The following is a 27,094-nucleotide window of genomic DNA, read 5'->3' as shown; positions in this document are numbered from 1 at the left end:
CTCGCTCGACGTGATGAATCTCTATGAGGAGTTTACATATTTGAAAGGTTGACTGAGTCAGGAATCGATCGCACTTTCCGGCTTCAGACGATGGAGCAAACTTGCCATTTTGCGAGTTTCCAAGGATTTCTCAGCGGGAGGCGAGAAGACGCTTGCTGGGGCGTGGAAGCAAGTGAAGCAGCCGAGGCAAGTTTCACAATTGGTTGCGACGAAGGTTCTGCGGCAGTTCTGACAGGGGATAACAAAGGCAAATTATAGGGTGCCGGCAGGTTCAAGACTTCTGAGTTGGAGCATGAGTCTGCAGATTTCGAAGCTGCGGTTGCAGGTTCCATTAAGTCGCAAACAGCCCGGGGCTTTTCCGTAGTAATATGAGCAGCTTCGGGAGCTGCGTCGGTCAAACAGTTATTTGAGATCACAGCAGCGCAGCTCAATGCCGGTAAAGTCGAGGAAGACCCAATGAGATCAACTGATTCGGGCTGTGCAACATGCTCGATGACCTGTGAGACACTCATAATCTCGCGTCCGTGATATCGAACAGGGAGAAGTAAATGTCTGGTGAATCCGCATTCACCGGTGAGTCACATGAGACTCGTGGAATCAAGATATGCTCCTGCGCCGACACTGATGCTGGGACAGGGACAAGAGTTGACAGCGACAGCAGCACAGACGGGCGAGCAACCACCGGGGCCTGGGAAGTGTCACTCGCGGCCTCTCAACAGTCAGCAACATTTGAAGGTAGCGGTGCAGCATGGACCAAGGAGCCTGCCAATGCGGGCTGCGAAGGCAGCTGAGACGTGGCTTCAGGCAGCTCAGACAGGGCTGACTCCAAGGAAGTAGCAAGAGTATTTTGAGTCAGAGTGTCAGGCCGATTAATTAACTTCCTCACCTTGCTGCCCAACAAGCCGGCTGAGCCTTTCAGCGGCGCAGCAGTCCATGGATTCAGCATCCGTCGATGCTGGAGAGTCTTGTGGTGGGTCTGAGGTCCAGGGAGGGAGCTAGTCTTCGGGGAATCGGACATTCTGACCACAAGCGCACAGGCGAACTCAGTTAGACTGGGCAGACTGGACTTGCTGCCGGGCTCTGCGCGAGAAAGATGCTTTTAAGCCCCAAAAGCAGAAGCAGTAGAAATAGGACTGAAGGGTCTGGAGGGCTGCAGCAACTCCTCTCACAAGAAACAGAGAACACGGTGGACTGGGCAGACTGGACTGGATTTAAGGGCTTTTCTCTGGGAGTGTTGCCATGGCCTGGCCCGATCCCTTTCTCTCAGATGCGTGTATATGTAAGGGAGGCGCATGCTCTGAATCATGTGGGTTGGGGGTCACCTTTAAAGGACGGGAAGGTTACGCTCTGTTTAAATGGGACAGGTTTTGTTGGGGCAGCCAAAGCCTAGACATAACTGTCACTATGTTTTGAGACAACTGGTCTCGCATTTTTGCTTTTTCATGCCCAGTGTCTTTCACTTGAGGGCATTTAAGAGGGCGCAGCTAGGAGTGGGGAACTCTCCGGTGTCGTTAGCTGCCAGAGAGTCTTGCCAGAGTTACAGGGTGCATCCATTAAAGTGCTGTCAAAAGGGTGTAACTGCAGAGTCTTTTTTTCCGCAAATAAAACCTCAATAAAAGCCTTTCGTGCAGCAGTTACTAAGAAATCCTTTAAGATTCCCGTTCGCATTCGCCATTTGATAAAGTTCGAGCTTGCATCGTACAAATGCAGCTGCAGATCCATAAATGCATGATGTGAAATCCCACGTTCCCTTATATGTGCACTAACAGTCTTGCCAATGAGCCAGTCCGACCATAGTAAATCATCAATCCTAGAATACGAGTCATGAACTGATGAATAGAATGAAAACCTTTTTAAATTTGAATGCGTTCTTTTCCAGATATCCACCATCTCGTACCTCCAAAGTTCAGGGTGGGTGGGATGGAAAAGGGGCACAACGATACCTGCAGTTGAGAAGGTGCAGGTCCAGGCAGCAGGTGCACAGTGGCACAAATCCCCAAGGGCGAGGCAGAGTCGTGCCTACCTCACACTCTGGCCTCCCTTTATGTGGGATTTTTGTGCCGCTGTGCCCCCTGCTGAGCCAGCGAAGCTGCCCTGCGCCTCTCGCTGGCAGAACCAGTTTGTTCTGGGCGCCACCGGTCACTCCGGACCCATGCTCCCCAACCCAGCATCCCCACATTGGGCTGGTCTTTTGCCTTTGAGTGAGGGATGTAAGGAGAAACACGTACTAAATTGAAATGTGGTTTTATCTTGTAGTATTTAAATAACTTGTTTTTTCTCTCCCAAAAGTTAAGCATTTTAATTGCAACTCGGTTGAACTGGAACATGTTTAATGTGAGCATGCATTAGGTATCATGTAAAAGTAAGCAGTTTCTCTATAGGAAAGTGAAAGAATTTCCAATGTTTTATCTTTCCCTTTCGTGTGATAACTAGCATGTTGCAGCAGCAACAACATTGCCTAGAAATTGCATTTGTGTCTCTCGGTCTTCTTCAAATGACAATGTTCAGAAGGCAGTCACCATCGGTAGGTATTGACTGCACTCTATATTTTCTGGTTGGCTGAGAGGAGGCCAATAACGATTTCCATGTGCTAATTTTCAAAAGGGACTGCTTCGCTCAGTGTTCTACATGAGGTAGCTCGAATTTTATTGTGTAAATGGTAATAAAAAAGGCTTGAATTGTCCCACGTCCCTTTAAGACCAGGAAACTCTGCACTGCGTCATCACTCTGGCCTCTCCCCCACGGATGACAGAAAGGAGTCACAAATGGGGGTAACCAGCAGTAAGAGAACGTACAGCCAAAGCGAGCGTTCTCCCGTTGCAGAGCGAGTACTGCGTGCCATTGATGTACCTTTTAATAAATGAGTTCCTTCTTTCATCACAAATCTAGTGGACAATCTCTCTTGTTTGCATCACCTCAATGGTGACAAAGCTGGGGTTTTGAAGGCCTTGTATGCGTCTAGCAGCACCGACCCCTGGGGGGGAAAAAAGCAGGCATAGTGCCTGCAGAACCCAGTGTACACCATCCAGGCCAACATGTAGGGACTCGCACCTGCAACTGCATTTATACAATCTCCAGATGAGCCACGTAATTCCTGGAACCAATGCAGCTCTCGGTTCCTTTCACGCCTTTAAGCAATTGATGGAATGGAATTCAACCATAAAGGAAGTCTGCACTTCTTGGGTATACATTAGGCACAGAAGGTCAATGCCTATTTGCCTTAACAGAATCCAGATGGGGCAGGGTCATGTAGTGAAAAAAGGTGTCTATTTGGGAGTAAATGTATCTCTTAACTACTTTGAAATGTGTAACTGTAACCTGTAAGCTTAAAGTATTCTTGTACACGTGCCCGGATACCTTCGGGTCTGGCCCGCGCTATAAATAAATAAACAAACAAACAAATAAAGGGACTATCAAGTATGGGCCTCCTGAGAGAGTCCAGGAGGTGATGAGTGGTGCAATGAGGCTGAGGAGTGGGCAGGGATGGAATTTGAGGAGAGTAACAAAGGTGTAGAAGACTATGCAAGGTCCTTATGTTTAGGTGCATGTGCGAGGCATAGCTAGGTTAAGGGTAACGTTTCATATGAGAAAAGGAGATGTGTTGTATTTGAGAATTAATATGTGGTTCCTGCTCCATGGTAAGTGTTATTACCTGTCTAGACTGTCTACGTTGAATGTAGGCCAGCCTTGCCGTGTAATAACTTCTCTTTGAACTGTTGGTAGCTTGAATCTATTGGGTTTTTTCATGCTTTACCATACAAAATTGATTGCAAACTTTGTGGCTTTTTACCCATTTGTTCACAGAAAGTTCTGTAAAATGCACACTTTTAACCCAAATTACTAAAATGTTCTTGGGGAGGTGGGGGAGAACCCCCACAACTCCCCCCTCCCCTCCTCCCGTCCCCATTTGGTGCAAGCTCCCTCGCTGCGCTTGGTCGCTCCCGCATCTTGAACCCATACATGTACGACCCTCCAGTTAAAAAAATTCACCTGCTGCCACTGGCCAGAAGTTCTCATAGTACAGGGAAATGGAGCTGATACTCAGGAAGTCGACCACCTTGAACAACAGGGTGCCGCACTGACGAGCCGTGTGCATTGACCGCTGTCTTAGATTAGGTACATTTATAGGCTTACTGCACCAGAAGTGTGCTTTCGTGGCACTGCTAGCCTGGAAATACAAATGAGGAGGAAAGAGGTTACGTAAAAGGCAAGATGAATGTAAAGGTTTGTAATTGCTTTCCGAAAGGGAATGATGAGATGAAGAACAAAGATTCACGTTGCCACTTGGGGTGGGTGGAGACGGATGCAGAAAAAGCCCTGCTGCCATTTTCCTGTGCAGCGAAAGCGAGAAACTGGAGAAGAAAGAGTGGACCAAGCGGGGGACTGACGAGGAGTACCATGTGAATCGCTTAAGACAAAGGGTGGTCCTAAAGCATAGATGCACTGATGAGTACTGCATCTGGCTTAAACAGTACCCTTTGCCAGTCAGTCAACCACTGGTGGATTGCAGAGTAGGGGTTGGGGGGTACATGTTAGAATTTCTTCATACGTGGCACTAAGCGGGCTGCAGCATAAGTGGTAAATGCTAGACCAGATACAGTGAGTTGCTGTATTCCCGTTGGGACTCCGCCAAATCAGTGAAAGCAAATGTACAAGCTGGAACAGACTGAAAAGAAGCCAACTTAAAAAAAGAGAAAGTAGCCATCTGATTAAGCTTAGACGAAAGAGTTGGTCAATTTTAAAACCAGGATTATGGACATGCAGAACTACAGGGCCACAATGCTGACATCCAAATATACGGTTGGCCCTCTCAGAATGAGGTCAGGTGAATTATGATTCAACTATTCATTCATTTTTGTCATTTGTATAGCGCCTTCTCCATAATTATGGTCCCAAAGCACTGTTTGGTTGAACGCCCTTGGAGGGACTTGAGTCCAAATTTGGGAGAACTGAGAGGTGCTATTATGCGCGTTTGCCTTTTGACCATTACAGTTATGTGAGGGTGGCCAAGACCCTGCTAGTCACCCATGTCTGAACTATGTTGTAGGAGGAGCTGGGTGTCATCAGCATATGTGTTAAAAGAAAATCTGGAAGAAAAAGCACTGGGTGAATAAATGGACAAAGTGGGGGGTGAAGGAAGGACCATGTGTGATTACACGATTGAGAGGTTAGCTGAAAGAAGGAAAAGCAACAGCCTGGCATCCATCAGATTGAATCTAAGAGAGTCTGTCTCAAAGAGGACAATGGATTGCAGACGAGCAAGATGGTTGAGCAATATGTGTTCAACGGCATTGAAAGCAGTCTCTTCCCATCCACATCTGCAGAAAGACTGAGGCAATCTGTGACACCTAGACGGATTCTGTGCCCCTGCCAGGGTGAAAGCCTGCCTACATGGGAGGAAGTGGAGTGCGTTTCAATTCAGTCATGCAGTTGGATACGAACCAAAGCCTTCCAACATCGTGATGGGGACAGGTCAGAGGTGGGCCAGAAATTGAAGCACAACAAAGCCTTCAACAATGGAGACATCATGGAAGTTTTGAAACTGTGGGGGACTGATCCAGAGGAGGGAACCGGAGTAGGTAAATCAAGAAGGCTGCTACCAATAGTAACTGTGCCATGTTAAGGAATTCTTATGGGACAAGAGTCAGCTGGAGAACTAGCCTTAGTTGAGCAAACTGGAGCTGGAGGTAAAAAACAGTTTTAAACCGTAAGCAACCTCTTCAAGGAAGGGGCACAAGGGATAGTATCACAAATAGCTACAGCCATATCACACCGCAAGGAGGCATGGCGGTTTAAGAGGTCCAAGTATGGAAACGTGTCGGAAGTCAGCTGAGGAGGATCAGAGAGTACTTTTAAAACATGTATTTTTGTTTGTTGGTGACATTTTCGATCTGCATCAAACAATAGCTTTTTTGTAAGACTATAAAGCTAACTGGTCTATGGCGTTTAGAGCATCCTATTATCCTAGATCCTATGGTAGCCAGTCTGTTCCGCTTAGAAGATCTTCTTGGACGCTCTATAGACTTGAGGGTAGCCTGTCCATAGTGCCTAGAAGAGTCTACGAGTGTAGCTGTTTTTCTTCCCCACAGATGATCGGATGACACAGAGACATCAAAGGTAAGCTCCATCTGAGCTTAAGGTATGTATAAATGCACCACTTCGGTGGACGTCTGCTTCAGGCACGGCTATCCATCCACACACTTTAGAACACTGCTACGACTACAACAAATTCTGTATAGCTGGAAACATAACCACTTCACCCTTACACCAGACCTACCTCAACACCTCTGCCATTAGAATACAACAACAAACTATGACAATTTTCAGCCTAGCGCGTCGCATATCCAGTCTCTTGCACTAACGCTGTGTCGTGATCTCCCTCAGCACCCAGCCACATGGCTGACCTCTTGGGCTGCTTACTGGAGCCTAGCCAGCCCACCTAATACCCAATCTTAGCCAAATGCACAAACTCACTTTAAGCCTTTCTAATAATGTTCCCATACCTGGATTTCAGTGTCAGAGGACATTCCTACCATAAAGCGCTTTGATGCCATACAAAAACGGCAACAATGCTATATAAACAACCACTATAATACAATAAATTGCCTACGGCTGCTTTGTAAGTGTTACATTGAATTTTATAATCTGACCTGGCCTCCACACTACTAGAGGCGGGATGTGCCTTTCAGCTGCCTCAATGAGCCTGTGGGAAGTTGTATTGCTGCCTCAGCCTCACACAGACCTGGTTGCTATGTGCTGTCTCGTGTGCTGATCATACGATGACACCAGCGTCCTTTGAATGCTGGGCCTGTTGCAGAAAAGTAGCTTGATACCGGTGCACAGAGCAAGTTGTACGCGCAGTCATGGGCAGATGGGCCATTTTGTAGGATCTACGTGATCCGACTGCGGCTGATTTTGCCACGGTCGGAAAGTTTGCATGAGTAAGGTGCGAGCTACCAAAAGTTTGCACCTTTCTCATGCGAACACACGTACATACCCACACCCCCACCCACACCAAAAACACACCAAAAACACACCCATGACACAACCCCCACCCACACCCTCAACACACCCTCAACATAAACAAACCCCATTTACCTTCTTCACGCTGGGTCCCTGCGGCACCAGTTCCCTTTCACTTCTGTGATCGGGAACCCGCGCCGCAGGGTCTGTTTCTTTTATTTATTTATTTTTTACGGAAGGCTGCAGGGGTTTCCCCCCCGCAACTCCCACTCACTATACTGTAAAGTATCGTGAGCGGGGGTTGTGAGGGACACACCATACCCCCTGTTTCTTTTTTTTTTTTTTCTTTTTTTCTTTTTTCAATGCTACCACCAAAGGATCGAACTTTTGGTGTTCGAACCTTTGGTGGTAGCATTTTTGGATATAACCAACCATTACACTTGGTAAAACGTACAAATCCCTTTTGTAAGGCTCTTGGCTAATAAACTACTTTCACCATAAGATGGCACCGGCCTCCTTCATTCTACAACTGGCAGCGAGCGAACCTATGCGACCAGGCCCCATCTCCAACCACCCTCAAAATGTCCCCCTTTCCTTCTGCTTCGTTCAAGAGCAGGAAGAGTCTGTCAGTATTTATTTCAATTGCTGTTTTAGCTTGTTGTGTGCAAGCTCTTTTTCAGCCAAGATATATGCTTTTAGTAAATTGTTTTAGCTTGTTGTTTTTCATAAGACAGGATGGAAGCAACAGTTCAAGACCACCCCTCCCTGTTTTGCAACCCATCCCAATAAACCCATTATAGCCTGGAACCACTGGAAAGAAAGCGGAAAGAATTTTGACGCTGAGCACAAGAAGGCGCTGCTGTTGAACTGTCTGGGGTTTGAAGGTCAAAGAGTATTTGAGAATCTTCTGTGCATATTGGAGCAGAGGCTGGTGATGCATGGGATGTTTGAGGCCACAGTGAAACCTCTTGAACAATTTGGCCAGTGCAAAAATGTATTAGAAAGACATCTGTTCTCCTGCAACCAAGGCATTAGTGAAAAGATAAGTACCTACGTAGCTTCCTTACAGGGGACAGCCAAGAATTGCGAATTTGAGGTACTCGGACAGCGTGATCAGATAACTGATTGGGAGATGCACCAATAACAACAAAGTACGGGAAAGATTGGTACTGGTGAAGGACCTCACTTTGGACCAGGCCATATTGATGAAGTGCATGGCCGAGCAATCTGCGGAGTATGCAGAATATTTAGTTAGCAGTGAACACAATGCAGTGAACCAGTTATGCCCTAAATGGAAAAGGCATGTCCTCTGAGCGAATGAAACATTTCAAGAAGTCCCTGAATGCAGAAAAAACTATCCCAAAAGGAGAATCATTTGCTCCATTTGCTGCAACTCCCACAATGTCCTGGGAAATGATTCACCTGTCATACCTGTAGGAAGAGATGACACCAAGAGAGAGTCTATCGATCTGGGCCGATAAGAACATTAGAAGATTAACTTAACATGGTGAAGGAAGACTTAAATGACCCAGCAATTTCTGCCATAGATGGAGGGTTGCAATGTCACTTGGTGTGATGTGTTCATTGATGGCAAGAAAGTGCATATGATAGCTGATTCTGGGTTCAAGTATACTGTGATTGGGGCAGAAGCATTTAGTAAATTAGGGTGGAATCTCCATGGCTTGCAGAGCTCTGACCTAGAACCCAAGACTTATGGTGGGGCAAATATAGAAGTTCTTGGCTCACAAGAAGTTGAAATAGAGTTTAAGGGGCGAAAGACCAGATGAAAGTTGTATGCAACAATATGAGGTGCACCCCTTCTGAGTTGGTCTCACCAGAGAGACCTTAAGGTATGCTTGGATTCCAACTCCCCAGAACCCGGAATGCAACTAGGTGAGAATTTGTAGGATACATTTCCAAGGTTTTAAGCACTGCTTTTGGTTGTCTCAAGGACTTTAAACCTATGGTGTGTGTGCGTGTGTCTGTGTCTGTGTGTGTGTCTGTGTGTCAGTCACACCTCAGGTTATTGAATGTGAGAATCTGGGTAGACTGTCGCACACTACCTCGTATGCAAGAAATGAAAACGCTATTAGAGGGTGCAAAATATTTCTTCACCTTAGATTCATCAAATACTTATTATCAAATCCAACTCCACGAAGAGTCGAAGTAGCCAAGAGCTCCACTCAAGCACTCACCCTAGGAGACCTCAACTTGGGTTACAATGACCCGGAATACCACCACGCCAGCATTATAGCCAACACTCTCACTGAATTAGGCTTCATGCAAAGATGCACGTTACCAACACATTCGAAAGGTAGAACACTCGACTGGGTGGCCGACCACAACTGCCTAGCGAAAATCACAAATATCTCACCTCTAGCCTGGACTGACCACCATTTTATATCATTCATGCTCTCTACTGATAGACCACCACTTCCGCCTACCGTTAAAGCCCCACCCACCCTCACCAGAAACAAGAAAAACATGACAGCAGAAAGACTTATCCCTAATCTACTCCCTACGCTCAATATACTGCCAGACGACCTGGACCCTGAGTCCTTGGTCGAAGAATATAACAAGATTATGGCCACTTCGCTGGACTGTATCGCCCCCCCTTAAACTCAGATCCAGTAAACCAAAAATGCACCTCAACAAATGGTATACTCCATTCCTCAAAAACCTAAGGCAGCAAAAAAGAAGCTGTGAGGCCATTTGGAAAAAATCCCCTTCAGACTCAAACAAACTCAAACTCTCCAAACTAACCATACTGTACAAAAAAGAAATCTACCTGGCCAAACGTACCTCATTTGACTCTCGCATATCCCAAGCCAAATCCAACATGAAAGAACTTTTTTCTATCCTCAAAGAAATATAAACCCCCATAGCACCCCCCGATACTTGCACCAAAGATAAAAGATGGTGCTCAGAAATTCAAAATACCCTAGCAAATAAGATTGTGACTCTTCAAAGTAAAATCTCCAACAAAAGAGCGTCCCTGAATAACACACCTAACTTAAAAATTCATGACAAACCCATGCCCACTGACCTAGCCCGCTTCCAGTTTGCCAAAGTTAATATTTTGGAAGTGGAAAAAAATCATCCTATCTCTGAAACCGTCCAATTGCCAGGGAGACTTATGCCCTGCTCAACTCATCAAAGATGCCGCCCGGGACCTCTCCCCGTTCATCACAAAATTGATCAATGCCTCCTTCGCCACTGGCTCCATCCCTACTAACTTAAAACAATCTTGGGTACTCCCATTATTGAAAAAACCTACTCTCGACCCTGCCATAACCACCAACTACCGACCCATTACAACCGTTCCCTTTCTTCTAAAAATTCTGGACAAGGTTGCTTATGTACAAATACAGAAACACTTGGAAGAACACAACCTCCTAGGATCTAGACAATCTGGGTTCATGCCCCAACACGGGACCGAAACCGCTCTCATTGACTTGAAAGCCCAGATCGATTCGCTCAGAGACAATGGCATGCTGCTTTACTCCTTCTCCTTGACCTATCTGCAGCTTTCGATCTGGTCGATCACTCTGTCCTAGTTTCACATCTCTACACTGCAGCCCACTTCTCAACGGAGGCCATCACGTGGATCACATCCTTTCTTAACGGTAGGACCATGAGGGTCTTCTCTCCCACGGCTGCAGCAGACCCCATACCCATCACCTGCGGTGTCCCTCAGGGCTCCTGCGTCTCGCCCACACTATACAACATATTTACCAAGCCCCTTTTCGATGATCTGGATCATCTCGGTATCACCTACACCAACTATGCAGATGATACTCAGATCCTCCTTCCGCTTTCTGGAGATTATGGAAAGGATTTGGCCTTGTTAAATAGGGTGTACATCATCATCCAGGCATGGATGGCCACTCATGGACTATGCCTGAATGATGATAAAACAGAATTTATCATCCTAGGTACTACACTCAACATAAGGAAACTTGGCCCGGCCTACAATTCCTTTACAATTGACGGTAACATCATTAAAGTCGGACAGGAGGTCAAAACATAGGGATTCTATCTAGACTCCATTTTATCCTTCAAAAGACAAGTGAGCTCCCTTGCATCCTCCACGGCTTATACTTGCAAATTAATCTGTGCAGCTAAACCATTCCTGTCGGACTCCAGCTGCCTGACACTCGCCAGAGCTCTTATTCTGTCTCGCCTTGACTATTGCAACGCCCTATACTTGGGATCTACCAAGGCTACCACCAGTTTACTGCAAACCCTTCAGAACAACGCTCTTAGAGCAGCTCTGGGCATTTCCAGACGGGAACACATTACAAATATTAGCCAACTGGCTTTCAACTAATGACAAAATATTATTAAAACTGCATCACTTACACATAAGTCCCTGAACAATGCCGCCCCAACTTACCTGATCAACAGATTCCACCGACAGACCTCTTTAAGACCTACCAGAACTGCATACAAAAACTGTCTATCTGTTCCCCTCTACAAGCGGGCCACCGTAGGGGGCAACAGCTTCCCAGTAAAAGCTGCTCTGCTGTGGAATTCCTTGCCTCCTTACCTTAGAATTGACATGTCCTACCAAAATTTCTGCTCACTAGTAGTCTCCTGGTTGAAACTCGAGACCCACTAAGTCTTTGATGTGCCCAGCGCCACCCGCACAAACTGTAACCACATGTGCCTCCTGTTTACCTGTTTGTGTGCCTTCCTGCTTACCTGTATATAATGGCCTGCAAGCCTACTTCTGACTTGTATATAACATTGATGTATTTTATTCTTGCATTATGTATATTCTTTGTACTGTAATCAAGTTTCGAAAATTCTTGTAAAGGCTGCGCCCTGATATCCCCGGGTACGCTCGCGCATTATAAATAAAACAAACAAACAAACAAGTACCTAGCATCCTTTATCACCGTTTTTGGGGCTTACAGATTCAAACAAATGCCATTTGGCTGGTTCCATGTGATAATCTCCCTGCAAAAATATTATGACATTATTTCATGGAACATACAGGGGACAACCCCGCAACCCCGAAAACCTTTTTTTTTTTCTTCAAAGGGAGCGTGGAACACCCCAGCTCCCCCTGTCCCTATTTATATGGTCACCTATATAATGTTGCCACAACCTTTTCCCGGTGACATTATGTGCAGTGACTATATATATATATATATATATATATATATATCTGAGGCTTGTGGAATCTGCTTAGATCACATGCTGTGCATAGGCCGACATCTAGTGGAAGCTGCAGAGTATTAGTTTGTTTTTCGAAACTCGAAAAGGGGCGTCGAACTAGGGCGTGCCAGTAATATTATCCCTAGTGGGACGTCCCCTATACCCATGATCCCTCTCGCATGTAGGACCCTCAGATTGTTTTTTTCCGCCATACTAGTCGGACGCATGTTGCGGAGTTCCCTTGGCATTAGCCAATTATACCAAAATTATTGTTAAAAAAACGTCCCCATTCTCTTCCACCCTACGCCGAAGATCAACGTTGGTGAAGATCGAGGAAACCAGCCATCGAGAACTACACAACGGACTTTGGGCCTTGGAAGGCCTCTGGCCTCAGCTCTGTACAAGTAGGGAGAGTGGGGGGTGGTCATACAGGCTTTCCCACATTTATTTCCTACATATAGGAACCCGCTGCCAATTTCAGACATATGGAGAGTAGTCCTTTCAAATTCTGCTCTAACTGTAACAGGAAGTTTCCCTGGGTAGACAAGCACAATACGTGCAATCTGTGTCTCCCACGAGACCATCCGAGACTACCTGTCGAGCTTGCAAGCTCTTCAAGCCGAAAACACTTATGGACCACTCCACTAAACGCTGGGCCCACTATGCCAGGCAACTAGAGGCCGTGGACGCCGAAGGGTCATATAGTGATGGCAGCAACGCCGCCGTATCGGACGGCGAGGGCAGAGGGGTGACTTCAGACACCCACACGCAAGCCCCCAACCCCATAGGACTGGCCGGCGGTACAGTTATGGGGACAACACCCGGTGGCATAAGCGCAACACACACCACTTCCACTAAACACATCAGCCCCGGCCTTGACTCGACACGCGTGTCGAGCGATCGGCAACGGAAGACACTGAGAGATCGGTCCAACGAATCTGTGTCCTCTGGCCGTTCCCGTTCGCGATCGCCTCATGACAAAGACCACCGTCCGCAGTTAGAAAAGGTGTCACACTCCCAATATTCCCAGAGGCCCGATCATCAGAAGACGATTCCGACCTCTATCCTCAGGCAAGGCGCATAGTGTCCACTCCCGAGATTCGACATCCTTCTTCCAAGACCACCTCCAAATCTCGTACCACCTCCGATTCTCGAAACGAGGTGTCGGATACCACCTCCGAATCTCGACACAAGGCGTCGGATCCCTCGGAAGCCCCTAAAACCACTGGGAAACATTCCTCTAGTCATGGGAAGGGGGATAAACAACACAGAAAGCCTTCAGAACACAATGTTCATAAGGAGAAACAAAAGGCCCCTAAATCAGTAGGAAAGTCCAAGGTCCCTGACCCTCCCACTAAAGGTAAAATCATCCCTCCCGCTGCTCAAGATATGGGCATGGAAGAGGAAACAGAAGATGTTGTGGATATCCCTAGCTCCAGAGAATGGAATTCAGCTGACGTAGATAGGGTTATGAGAAGAATGTCATTTTTTACAGACTTCTATGAGACATACCCTAATTATTTTCATAGTTATGCCAACACACCACCTGCCTCTGCCCCTTGGGGGTCCAAGGCCTCTCAACCCCCTGCTAAAAGACTCTGCTCTGATGCCCCGACGCAGGGCTTGGTCACAGACCCTTTGGTCATTGAACCTTACCATCCCGAGTCATATTGTGAGGAAACAGAACCACAAATGGTGGAACACCAGACATGGGTCTCTTATTATGGGGGGGTTAGGGGGGGGGGAGGAGGAGGAGGAGGAGGAGGAGGTAGTACAATCTTGACTCCCCAATTCCTAAAGACCCCCCGGTGAATGACTCACCGGTAGATAATCAACCAATGAGGTACTGGCTAAGGCAGCAGCCCATTTTCATATTGACAAACCAAGGTGTCCAAGAGGACAGGGATTTCGTGGGAGAGATCCTAGGTGACAAAAGAGCCATTACTCAGGCTATCCCTATATTGAAATCTATCCAGCGTAGAATTGACCCCTCGCTGGTAACTCCAAATCTTACTTGTGCTGTTAATCCACAAATTGAAAAATTATTCCGTGCCGCACCCTCCGATCCCCTGTACATTAGGGGTCAATTAAAACCCGACTTCCTGGTAGTAACAACCACCAGAAAGAGGGCAGGTACACCACTTAATTCTTCTGAAGCACCTCCCGATAAAGAGAGCAAAAGACTATTTGCTCTGTGCAGGAAAGTTGCCTCCACTTCTGCCTATCAGGCAGGAATTGCTAACAGTGCCACTCTTTTTGCAAGCTACAATTGCCATCAGTGGGAAGAAGTAGCTGATTCAGTATCATCTGCACCTGAACTACTGAAGAGCCAGTTGGCTCAGCTGGCAGCAGATGGTAGGTCCGTATCAGGATGCATACTGATAACAAACTTGGATGCAGCAGATAATGCTGGAAGACTAATGGCAGAAGTCACTGTAATAAAGCGTCGGGCATGGTTAAGACAGTCAGGGTTCAAACCCGAAACCCAAGCCACTCTTATAGACATGCCGGTAGAGCCGAACTTACTGTTCAGCAAGACAGTGGAGGAAGCCTTAAAAACAGCTAAGGACAAGTACGAGACCCTAAGATCGCTCGGACAACTCACGAATAAACCCTCAGGACAGAGGGGAAACAGTAATTTTCGTCGCTTTTGGGGCCAAAGCTCCCAGAGGGGTTCAAACTACTATCAGAATCAAGGAACTTCATGGGGCAACAATCAGTCATCACAAAGCTTCCCCAGAGGGCAGCGCATAACCCGCATTAGGGTTAGAGGCAGCCCCGCCAGAGGTGGTACGCCACCCAGTAAACAGTGATGTTCCGCTTCGAGTCCCCTCCCATGCATCCCCAGTAGGGGGGCGCATTTCCACCTTCACCCACGCATGGGAGGGGATCACTTCGGACAGATGGGTGCTGTCCACAATGTCCGCAGGATACAGTGTAGAACTACTAGGGCGCCCCCATGACCATCCTCCGAGATAGAAGGTACACTCGTTGGAACACCAGAAAATCCTCCTCGAGGAGATCGCCATTCTGCTTGCAAAGGACACCATAGAACTTGTGGCAGGCAGCCAGGTAAACAGGGGTATTTATTCAACCTACTTCCTTGTGCCAAAAAAAGATTTAACAATGCGCCCAGTATTAGATTTGCGCCCTAAAAACAAGTATGTCAAGCCACAAAAATTCTGCACGACTACACTACAAGAGGTAATCCCCCTAATAAAAAAGGGGATTACATGGCAACATTGGATATGAAAGATGCTTATTTTCATATTCCAATGTTGCCAGCGCACAGAAGATTCTTGCGTTTCAAAATAGACAGCCAGCACTACCAGTTCAAGGTGCTGCCCTTCGGAATAGCCTCGGCTCCATGGGTATTCACCAAGGTACTGGCGGTGGTGGCGGCGCACCTACACAGGGAGGCAATCCCAGTGTACCCTTACCTGGACGACTGGCTCATTACAGGGGAGTCACCCCTAATTTGCAGACTAAACATCCAAAGCACAATCAACCTCCTCTTCCAATTGGGCTTCTCAATCAATGAGAAAAAATCAAGCCTGGTGCCAAAACACCCAAGAGGGGTTGGCCTTTCCATCAGAGGAAAGAATTTGAAATCTGTTGCTGCAAATTCCTCAATATCAGGCCGGTCGCCAAATAAGGGTGCGCAAAGCGATGCATTTGCTAGGCATGATGGCATCTTGCATTTTCCTGGTTCCCCACGCAGGAATGGTTGGCGAAACAGTGGTCTCAAGCAAGTGGTCAGTGGGACGATCTAGTAGTCGTTTCGCCAACACTAGTACAGAGTCTTCGCTGGTGGACAAGAGAGAATCCTTCGAAGGGGAAACGCTTCTACGATCCAGAAATACAGGCCGTTGTCACAACAGACACCTCCCTAGCAGGGTGGGGAGCCCACTACCTTCACCATACAGTTCAGGGTCTCTGATCTCACACAGTGGCTCAGAACCACATCAATCTGCTAGAACTTCTGGCAGTCTTCAGAGCGCTTCGGGCATTCAAACCCCTCCTATCCAACCAGTCAGTGCAGATCCTAACAGACAGCACGACTACAATGTTTTACCTAAACAAACAAGGGGGCACTCGTTCGCCAAATCCGTCCAAGCTTGCCCAGAAAATGTGGAAATGGGCACTCAAACGGAAGATTTACCTATCATCCCAACATGTTCCTGGGGATCTCAACTCACTAGCAGATGCTCTGAGCAGGGATCCCCTCCCAGAAGAACACAAGTGGACACTACACGAAGAAGTCATAGGAGACCTCTTCTCTCAGTGGGGTTTCCCCACTATAGACCTATTCGCCACAAGCGAAAACAGGCAATGCCCAAACTTCGCATCCAGGTTCCCCCAGCCAGGCTCCAAGCGGAACGCCCTATGGATGAATTGGTCAGGGATGTTTGCCTACGCTTTTCCACCAACCCCTCTGTTGAGGAAGGTGGTGAACAAGATCCACAAGGAACCGATGACTCTCATCCTGGTTGCTCCTATGTGGGCAAGACAACCATGGTATCCACACCTATGCAAACTGGTGGTGTGCGACCCCATCAAACTCCCGTGCCAGTACAACCTACTCTCCCAGCACAAGGGGCTAACAGTGCATCCTCAGCCCAACTCGATGAACTTGGCAGCATGGCTCCTGAAGTCATAGAGTTGGGACATCTCAATTTACCCCAGAGATGTATGGATATCTTGAAACAGTCAAGAAAACCTAACACAAGGCACTGTTACTATGACAAATGGAAACGATTCGTTATTTGTTGCCAGAATAAGCAAATCAACCCAGTTGATTGTACTCCTTCTAATGTTGTCACCTATATGGTCCACCTATTGGATGCAGGGTTACTGTTTAACTCACTCAAAGTGCACCTGGCAGCTTTATCAGCCTACACCACTTCCTATAACAAGGTGTCATGGTGGAAAGTGCCAGTTGTCAAAGCATTTATGGAAGGGGTAAAGAGACTCCACCCTCCAATTTCTAACCCACCACCAGGTTGGGACCTTAATGTGGTACTTACTAAGCTCATGGGACCTCCCTTTGAGCCCATGCACAAATCCAGTCTCAAACACCTGACTTATAAAACTGCCTTCTTAGTAGCCATTACCTCCATAAGAAGGGTCAGTGAAATTCAAGCTCTGTCAGTGCAGGATCCTTTCTTTGCTATTCATAAGGATAAACTGGTTTTACGCACTCACCCTAGGTTCTCACCTAAGTTCATTTCCAAATTCCATGTTAACCAGTCTATTGAGCTACCGGCCTTCTTCCAAGAACCCAACAGCTCTGCTGAGGTGAAACTCCACACACTAGATGTGAGGAGGGCGGTCCTCTACTATGTAGACAAGACCAGACCGCTAAGGAAAACAGATCAGCTGTTCGTCTCCATAGCCCCAGGCAGAGAGGGAGATCGCGTCTCTAAGAATGCCATCTCTAAGTGGATAGTCAGATGTATCCAACTTTCAGATAAAACACTGCCTTTTACGCCAAGGGCCCACTCTACAAGAGGTAGTGGAGCCACGCTGGCTTTTATTGCAAATGTACCCCTTGACATCATTTGCAAAGCAGCTACATGGAGCTCTATTCACACCTTTACTCAGCACTACTGCATTGACACTCATTCCAAGACACATACTCAAGTGGGACAAGTGGTTCTAAGACATTTGTTCGCTCATGAACCTTCTCACATCCCACCTCCTCCTTCCTCTAACACTGCTCGCTAATTTATGTACATCATGTGATCTAAGCAGATTCCACAAGCCTCAGAAGGGATACATTACTCACCGTAATCGTATTTCTGATGCTTTTATCTGCTTACATTCACATGTGCCCGCCCTTCCTTCCCTCTGAGAGAAGGCGCTTGGATGCTTGTAGTCTTATCTATCTTATCTGCTTGGATACTCTGTACTCGCGCTACTCCTCATGCTACCTCATGTCAGAAAAAATACAATCTGAGGGTCCTACACGCGTGAGGGATCATGGGTACAGGAGACGTCACACTAGGGATAGTTTTACTGGCACGCCCTGGTTCGACGCCCCCTTTCGAGTTTCGAAGAAAAAAGTGTAATACTCCGCAGCTTCCACTAGATGTCGGCCTATGCACAGCATGTGAATCTAAGCAGATACAAGCATCAGAAATACGATTACGGTGAGTAATGTATCCCATATGGACATTATTACCGGATAGCATTTGGCTTAGGCTCCGCGGCGTATGTTTTTCAAAGGATGAAGAAGAAAGTATTTCAGAATAAGCCCAATGTTAAGTGCCTTCAAGATGACATACTTGTTTGCTAATGACCAAGTCCAAAATGGCCGGTGTCTAGAATCAGTCCTGAGCATCCTAAAGAAGGTAGGGCTTACTCTGAAAAGAGAAAAATGTAAATATTAGAGTATCCGAAATAACATATCCTGGGCATGTAATCCACGGGAAATGCAATCGCCTTTAACACAATTTAGTGGCTGCACTAAAGGATGCAGCAACGCCCCCTAGATATACGGACAGGCTCAGAGCATTTTTGCGAGTGGCTGAATAATATTACAAGTTTGGTTTGTAAAAAAAAATTGTTGCTTTCACATGCTCTCTCCCTAGAGAACTCCTGCAGAAGAATGTCAAGTCTGCATGGACAACAACACATGAAATGACATTTGATGATATTAAACAGCAGATTGCTAAGACCCCTTCATTAAGCATTTACAAACCCCTAGTATCCACTTATCTCACTACCAATGCCAGAAACGTCGGGTTGGGTGCAACCCTCACCCAAATACAAGAAGGGGAGAAAGAAGCAATAGATTTTGCTTCCGGCACTCTAAAAGGGGCAGAGAAGAACTACTCTACTGTGGAAAAAGAACCTTTAGCTTGCAAATGGGTTGCTCTCCACTTTAACATTTTCCTTTGGGGGATTCCCTTCACAATTTGCACAGACCACAAACCCCTTCTTTGGCTTTCTCAGGGAAAGGAAATCTTAATTCTCCCCAGATAAAGAGAAGAGTTTAATTTTGAAATGAATTGCACTCCGATGGTTTCTTTATGTCTAGGCTACACCTGTGCATTTCTGATGTGAAAAATTTCAGACGATGATTCATGGGCAGCTGTGGACCAAATGTTTAGCAAGCCCAATATTTGACGGAAAGCCTATGATGAAGACATAGAACTACAAAATGTATACAAGCGCTTCACTACAAGTCGACTAACGCAGCCAGAGACAGTCAGCATGCAGTTTCAACAAGTTCTTCATGAACTGTGTAGACCGAAGCTTTATATTCAGGAGTGAGAAAATTATCCCACTGAAGAAAATGCATCCACAGATTATACTCTGCCCATCCAGGACATTTGGGGAGAAGTTTAACTAAACACTGAATAGGGGAGTAGTACTGGTTGCCGATGTCTACAGATGTAGACAAGGCGGTCAAGTGGTGTTTGCCATGTGCCGAAGGCGATGACACACATTTCTGCGTGAGGTACTTACACAGCCTGTCCAAATGCCCCTCAGTTCCTTGGTCAAAAATAGCACTTGACATTATGATACCTATAGCGGGCAGGTCCCCTGATGGCAAATTCATCTGCGCCTTGATGGATTACCATTCTAAGGGGCCTCGTGTAATGCAGTCTCCAGATGCCACAGCAAGGTCTGTCACAAAGTTTCTAAGACGTTTTTTTAAAGACGGATTTCCAACCATCCTGCTTACCGATAACGGTGCACACTTCAGATCTGGAGAGTTCAAGGAGTTTCTGGCAACAACTGGAGTGAAGCATGAAATGACTGCTTTGCATTGCCCCAGACTAAATGGAATCCTAATAGAGGTTCAATAGGGTGATCAAGGGAACTCTACACTTAGCCAGTATCGCAGCTCTAGATGCAAAAAATGTAATAAGAGACATGATTTGGGCTTATCGTACCACCCCACACCCCACTCCAGGCAGGCATCCAGCCATTTGTTGCCTTGAGAGGGAGGAAACCAGTGTGCGAGTTGGCTCCTGAGTGGCTGGGTGTGGCAGGTCCTGTAAGTGTTGATTGCGGAGAGTTGCTCAAAAGGGTAGAAGATTGTCAAGCCAGATGTAAACTATGTTTCCAAAACAGGGGTGAACCTGTGGAAGGAAGATAGATTTTGTCAGAATAAGGTACCACAAATCGCATCTAGGGATAGGCCCTCACCTGTCCCCTAAGACTAAAGTGTGTAAAGTTCTAGTATCAGTAGCAATTCATGAAATAGCAATTAATGAAGATGGTAGTAGTTGGAGTCCCGGTCAACTAGTGAGATGCAATGGGAGAGAATGCATAGCAAAATCTGCTGTGAGAGAAGCGATGGAAGAGGATGTTGAATGTGTATGAATCCCTATACCAAGCAATGTAAGGCTGAGTGTGGATGGTATAGATATTTTTCAGACGGTAACCAGTGATGTTAACAGTTGTGACATTGTTCCGAATTCACGCACGCCTGTTGAAGAAAATAACTTGCAGTGATCAGAGTAGCATAACAAGGGAATACACAAAAGTTCTCGTGTACCCAAACGATTGTGCAATACGTCTGCCAAATTTAAATCCTTTGTGGTTGGGAGGTTTGCATAATGGGTTTTGTGGGAAATGTGTATGGGGAAGTTGTACTGCAGCCGTCCTCACTTAGACCCGGTTGCTATGTGTCGTCTCTCACACTCGTCATGCGACGGCCCTGGAGTTCTTTGAGTGGTGGGGCGGTTGCACGACTGGAGCTGTGTACGCAGCAAGCGGTACATGCTGCCATGGGCAGATATGCCCTTTGTAATGTTCTCGTCCAATAAACTCCTTCCACCATAAGATCACCTCAGCATCCTTCATTCTACAACAGCCTTTTCGCCTTCTACAGTGAGGGTGAAAAAAACGGAAGCTTGCTAGTCACTGAGCATCCGGGGGAGACCACATCCAGCTTGCAAAATGAGTGCTTGCAGAAGACATGCCAATAACGGGAGAGATGAAAATATGCGGTTGCAACGCTGGGTAAGTGAGTTCTGAAAAGTTGGAGTCTCCCAGGCAAGAAGGAAGTAAAGCTGAGCCACTAGATTTGGGAACCCAAAGCACCTAGATTCACAGGCCACACGTTTGTCGATGGCAGGTTGTGTAAAACACTACCTGACGGAACTGTAAGCCTATAAATAGCCAGCATTGAACTGTTATTTGTCTGAATGTTGCCTGCTGAGAAAGGGGGTCCCAGAGGAAATACCATTTGGGGATGGTGTTTTTCCAGGTTTGTGCCAGGTTTCAGAGTACGCAGTAATCCCCTTTTCCAAACAACAGTATCCCAGAGAAAGAGCTCGACACCTTAACTAAGGTCCCCCAAGAAGGATACAGGCTCTGCAAAAAAAAGTACTGAATTAAATAGGTGAAACTTTATTACTTTATTTTTATTATTCTTTTAAACTACTCATTCTTCTCTTCGATAGGTCAACGCCCCCCACCCACCCATTGTATTGGATCGTCAACTGCCCTGTGAACTGTTTTTAGTCCGACTGAAGACCACTGACAATTTGTCTATACATTTGTTACTGGTTTATAGGCTCCCGCATTTGTTCGCATGGAGTTTGCAGTTAATTTCTCTCAGCTAGTGCCCACTTTAAACTTGACTTATTCTAATTTAACAGTCCTAGGGTATTTCAATCTCCATCCTAATGACCCCCTCGATCGGGTCGCTGGTAACCTGATTACTAGCCTTGCAGATCTTTCCCTGGGGCTTCAAAACCATCTTCCCCTCATACAAGTGGTAACCTTTTGGACCAGATTTTCTCAGAGGAGTCGCTGGTAGACCGCTTCACCCCGTTCCTGTTATTTGGTCTGACCATTTTTTGGTTTCGTTCATTATTAGGACTTCACTTCCAGCTCCAATAATTTCTCATGGTCTACAGTCTCGTAGGGCCTGACACAAGGTTGACCTGTCAGTTTTTACTAACCGGTTGCTTGAAGCCAACGATGAATTTAGTGGTGAGAGAGCTGACACCTGCACCTCTCTTCTGAAATCACTGGTTAAGGTAGCTGATGGTCTGGCCGCGCTGAAAACATGTTTTGGGAGATCTAAACTCTCAGCCGTCTGGTTTACCTCTGACCTTCGAGAACAGAAACAGGCTTGTCGCCATCTAGAAAGAAAGTGGCGCCGTAACTACCTCAAGGAAGATGGTACCTCTTATAAGCTTGCGGGCTCCACTTATCATAAAATGATTGTTGCTGAAAAAGCCACATTTTATGCCAATTGAATAATTGATGCACCCTGTTCCTCTAGGCAAGTATTTTTGGTGGCTAAGGAACTACCTGCGCCCCCTCCTCTAGGAAGCAGGCTAAATTACCTGATGCAAGTCACAGTGTAATGCTATCGGCCCTTTTTTCTCTGATAAAATTCACTACATCCGCCAAATAATAAGGGACAGCCAATCTGTTGACTGGGTCAGCCAGCCCTTAGTCAGGCTGGCTGACGTAGCAACTGATCCCCATCAGCTTACTAATTTCCTTTTTGAACCGGTAGACAATGAAGTTGTAATGCAAGCATTATATTGGCCTTAAATCAGCCTCACTGCACGATGCAGTTCCCCTTCGGATATTAAAAGCTCTCCCACAAAGGGTGATTGTTTTGTTTACTAAGGCCCTTCAGCATTCCTTTACTAGCAGGACTATTCCTGCTTCTTTGAAGCACGCTTTGGTCGCCTCTCTCTTGAAGAAAGATAATTTAGACCCCCGGGAGGTTGCTAGCTATGGCCCCATCTCCCTCCTTCCGGCTATTATGAAACTGATGGAGGCAGTTATTACTCCTCAGTTTTCTAGATTCTTGGAGAACAATGACTGCCTACACCCTTTCCAGTCCGGTTTCCGTCCAACTATGGGAACGCAGAGGAAGTCGGCCCCCTGTCGGTTTGGTTCCGATCATTCCTTGAGAGTTGGTCTCAGACTCTCTTTTCAGGACTGTTTCTCATCCACTCTGGGGTTGACCTGTGGGGTCCCCCAGGGCTCAGCCCTCTCTCCCCTTGTCTTTAACCTGTATGTCCGACTTTTTGCTAATCTCATTGCTGAGTTAGGAGTCCTTTTCTACACATATGCTGACGACACTACGTTAGTGTTGTTAGGGAGAATTCTCATAAATGGCTGATTTCCCTTACCTAATGAGTCCCTCAGCAGCTTTGCTGGAATTCTAGGATTTATTTTTTACACCTGGTAAGAGTGTGAGCCTTTTTCCCACTCTTACGTGTGTTTTGCTGTGTGTGTTTTCACTTTTCGTGTGATCTTGAGCACTGGAGCCTCACCTACTCCATGGCCTCATATTTTCTTTGTGTTACACAGCACCTTCAGTGCAGTGACATAGGGTTGTCTTTGCAACTTCCCACCGACTCCATTTTTCTGGGGCTGACTACTGTACCCCAGAAAAGGGTAAAGTTGTCATTAACTTTACCTTAGTCACTTTCAACCACAGACCCAGTACGTACACCCAATCTTACATGGAGTATTGGAAAGGGTTAACTCTTATCCCTTTTTGTCTGTGCCTCTTAGAGCATTGTTTCGCTCCCGTGATTATCTTATATAAACGTGGTATTGTTTTAGGCTTTTATATTAGCCTCAAACATAAACCCGCTTGACCAAATACATTTTATTTTGGCTCCGGCTGGGTTTATTCCCCATTTCTTTTTGTTAAAGTCTTTCTCGTGTTTTTCTCTGCGTGCCAAACCGGGGATGACTCCTTTGTTTGCTGTCTTTTCGCGGGCTTCTGCACAGAAGCCCTCCTTAAGGTGCCTGTGAAAGTCTAGGTAGGCAGGATGTGAGGGAGGGATCTTCAGACCCCTGCCATGGGTTCCCTTGGTAACCCAAGTCGCACTCCTGTTTGATTGGCTGAGGGGACTGTCCTTGCCAGGATAGCCACCTTGCTGTGTGATTGACAGCCAGGCTGTATGAATCGGGGAAAACTGCATAAAAAGCAGGTCTCTGGGACTGGAAAGGCAGAGTCGCCACTGGAACGAAAGAACCAACGGGGAACTGGCAGAAGAGGACCCCTACAACGACTGAACCGCCCAGTGAAGCCCTGCTGCAGGTCCAAATCTCGAGAATCTGACAACAGAGAAGATCCTCCAGGAAACTTCTTCCCTTGAGCTGGTGGGACCAACCAGTTAGCCCAAACTACAAGCCAGGACCCCTCCTCTGGTCAAATTCGCTGTACAGAGCTACAGTGGGCCGGATAGCCAGGAAGTTTGGACCCTGCTTGGGTTTTAAGGGGCGCACCTTTTATTTGTTGCTTTACTCTGCTGCTGGTTTCTTCCCTGGGTAGTGCAGGACCCTCCAGTCTTTCTACTTCTTGTCAGTCCGACAGTCGCTTCAGGAAACGTGAGCCTGCAGGAACTACCAGGAACTTCCCGCCTCAGCTACAGCTCCCTCTCCGGAGGTACTGTGCAAATTTGGTTGTCCGTTTCGTTCAAACGCAGCGAAAGTGTTTGAAATCTTTCTCCAATCCGAGGGCTTGTCCTTCTCTTCGAACTAACTTTTGTATTAACCACCCTCGTCTGGAAACCGTGCCACGAACTTTACCGCAAACTACCCTGAACTGTGTGATCTTGAGCAAAAGACTTTTGACCCATTGACTTTGCCCTAAGCCTTTTCCACCTGATTCTTTCTCTGTAGTTGCTCTTGTTCAATTGCCCTGAGGACTTACTGGTTGGTTTGACCGAATTTCTAATAACTTTGTTTTTCCCTCCCTTTTAAATTGCTGGAGTGCCATTTTGCTCCCACTTCATTTTGTGAGCTTAACTTGTCTGGAATTTAAGGGAAGTGGTGTGGTGTATTAAGAGTGTGATTTTTTTTTTTTTTAGACTACTTATAATAGTGTACTGTTATACAACTGAAGAGTGAAATAAATGTATATTCTTTTACTTGAAAACCTTGAGTCAGTGTTTGCCTGAATCATAGTAATTGCTGTCCTTTGTGTAACTATTTCATACTGCTCACTTACTCTTAAGATAACTCTGGCTGCTCCGCTACTGCTACCACTATAACTGTGTAGTACAGGCTTGTACCAAAGGTGAAATTGTACTGTCACTTGTAGTATTAATTGTGTGTGGCGTTCCCAAAGGGTACTGCATATAATTCCTCCTAACAAGTGTTAAGTCTGGACTCCCCTCAAACTGATCCTCCCAGTAAACTTCGGGACTGTTTGGACAAAATCAGTAAATGGATGGCAGGGAATTGGTTAAAATTAAATGGCAGCAACACTGAGATTTTGGTGTTTGTTCCACAGAGTGCGGACAAGCACTGGCATGCCCAATACTGGCCTGACTCTTTTGATCCTTGCCTTGTTGCCTGTTCATAGGGGTGAAGCTACTCCCTGATGGCTCACGAGAAGTGCAGATCTCAGCAATATGTAGCTCAGGGTTTGGGAAGCTTAAAACACTGAGGAAACTTTTCCCTTTGCTCCCACCGTCTTGTCTGACAACGGTGGTTACTTCCACCATTATGGGGTCCTTGGACTATTGTAATGGTATTTATCTGGGGCAACCCAAATACCAAATCCGGCATCTGCAGGTGCTTCAGAACTCAGCAGCCATACTATCGCTATGTGCACCTTTGATGACTCCGTCTTCAGAGCTCTTACACTTCACTGGCTCCCAGTGGCATCAAGAATAGATTTTAAGACGCTCTGCATCACTCATCGTGCTATGCATAATTCTAGACCCGAATACATCAAGAAGATTCAACGTTATTGCCCTACCAGACATTTGCGATCTGCATCCCAGCGGCTTTTGAAAGTCCCTAGGTTCCAACGACCCCGGCTGGGGGGCCAGTCATTTTGAGTCTTGGCGCCCAGACTCTGGAATTCTTTACCTCCCCCACCCCCACGTTACGAGCCATTGAGGAGTATTTATCTTTTCGCAGGGCACTAAAAACGTACCTGTTCTGACTCACCAATGTGTTCATTTATTTTCTGTAGGGGTCTTTTTTTGGTGGATTCACTACCAACCCCACTATGACATGACAAGGCCTAGACGCCTCTCGGCCTTAGTCCGCGCTATACACATTTTTAAATAAATAAATACATTCTACTTTATTATAGTCTGTCACAGAGGAATTATAAGGAGTATGGCAGTGCTATATTGTACAGAATTATCGACAAAAGTGCAGTAAACGAGTAGGGCAAAAGCAGAGATGTTAAACTCCCATTGTCGTTGAAGAGGCAATGCGCTTCACTGTCAGCGTTTCACCTGTTAAGCAGACACCAGTTATGTTCAAATATCTGTTATGTTTACGCTTTACGGGACAGATGCCTCCTGCCATTAACCCTTTCCTTTGCACTTTCTTATCAGATCATGAATGTCAGTGACCTGTTCCGGACAACGGATGTGGGGTTCTTGCAGGAAGTTCTAGCCCGGCCCAACGGCACAGTCCAAGCCATCTGCATCTCTCAAGGAGCTGTAAGTGAGGGCACTGCTGCAGTTTCTTGCTAGGGTAACTGCCAAAGCATTTGGTGCCTGACAGTGCTCGGCATGGGACAAGCGATATGTTTGTTTTGCATATAATTGGAGCAACAATTGGTGAATTCTCACATTGCTACAATGTCCAGTGATGTTTGTTGGAAGCTTCGTCCCATTGGAAAGATGTCAACATGTAGAGGTTGTTCAGCCTTGTAATGCTCGGCCTGGCTCGGACCAGGTGGCTGATACTAGACCAACCCAAGCCTAGCCAGCTTTTCATGCGCCCACCCTAAGTGAAATAATAACACAGCCTTACATTGGGGCTGGTCGAAAGTCAGCATACAAAGCAGGAGGCTTTGCAAACACATAGTCACATTTCTCATTGTAGCTTCCCTTAAATGTAGCAGCAAGCAGAGCTTGGGACGTTGTTGGGGGGTCGGGGAGGGGATAGCCCTCATTTGTGAACAATGACCATCTAAAGCTCCCGCTTTGAGGGTTTTTCACTGATAATGGCCCATTTCCTGCTAACTACTACTGCTGTGTTTATATGCACCATG

General features: G+C 46.5%; 1 protein-coding gene across 3 annotated transcripts in view; it reads left to right on the top strand.

Annotated features, from left to right (window-relative positions):
• DARS2 (aspartyl-tRNA synthetase 2, mitochondrial) overlaps positions 1 to 27,094 on the top strand; it is a 530,183-nt gene that overhangs the window by 300,763 nt on the left and 202,326 nt on the right. For all 3 annotated transcript variants that reach the window (XM_069641110.1, XM_069641109.1, XM_069641111.1), the window contains one exon: positions 26,430 to 26,537. In XM_069641110.1, the coding sequence (XP_069497211.1) occupies positions 26,430 to 26,537 (108 nt within the window). The remainder of the gene's footprint in view (positions 1 to 26,429; positions 26,538 to 27,094) is intronic.

The sequence above is a fragment of the Ambystoma mexicanum genome, chromosome 1q (genome assembly GCF_040938575.1).
Source record: "Ambystoma mexicanum isolate Mex_15411 chromosome 1q, UKY_AmexF1_1, whole genome shotgun sequence".
Lineage (NCBI taxonomy): Eukaryota > Metazoa > Chordata > Amphibia > Caudata > Ambystomatidae > Ambystoma > Ambystoma mexicanum.
This window is presented reverse-complemented; position numbering and strand designations above follow the sequence as displayed.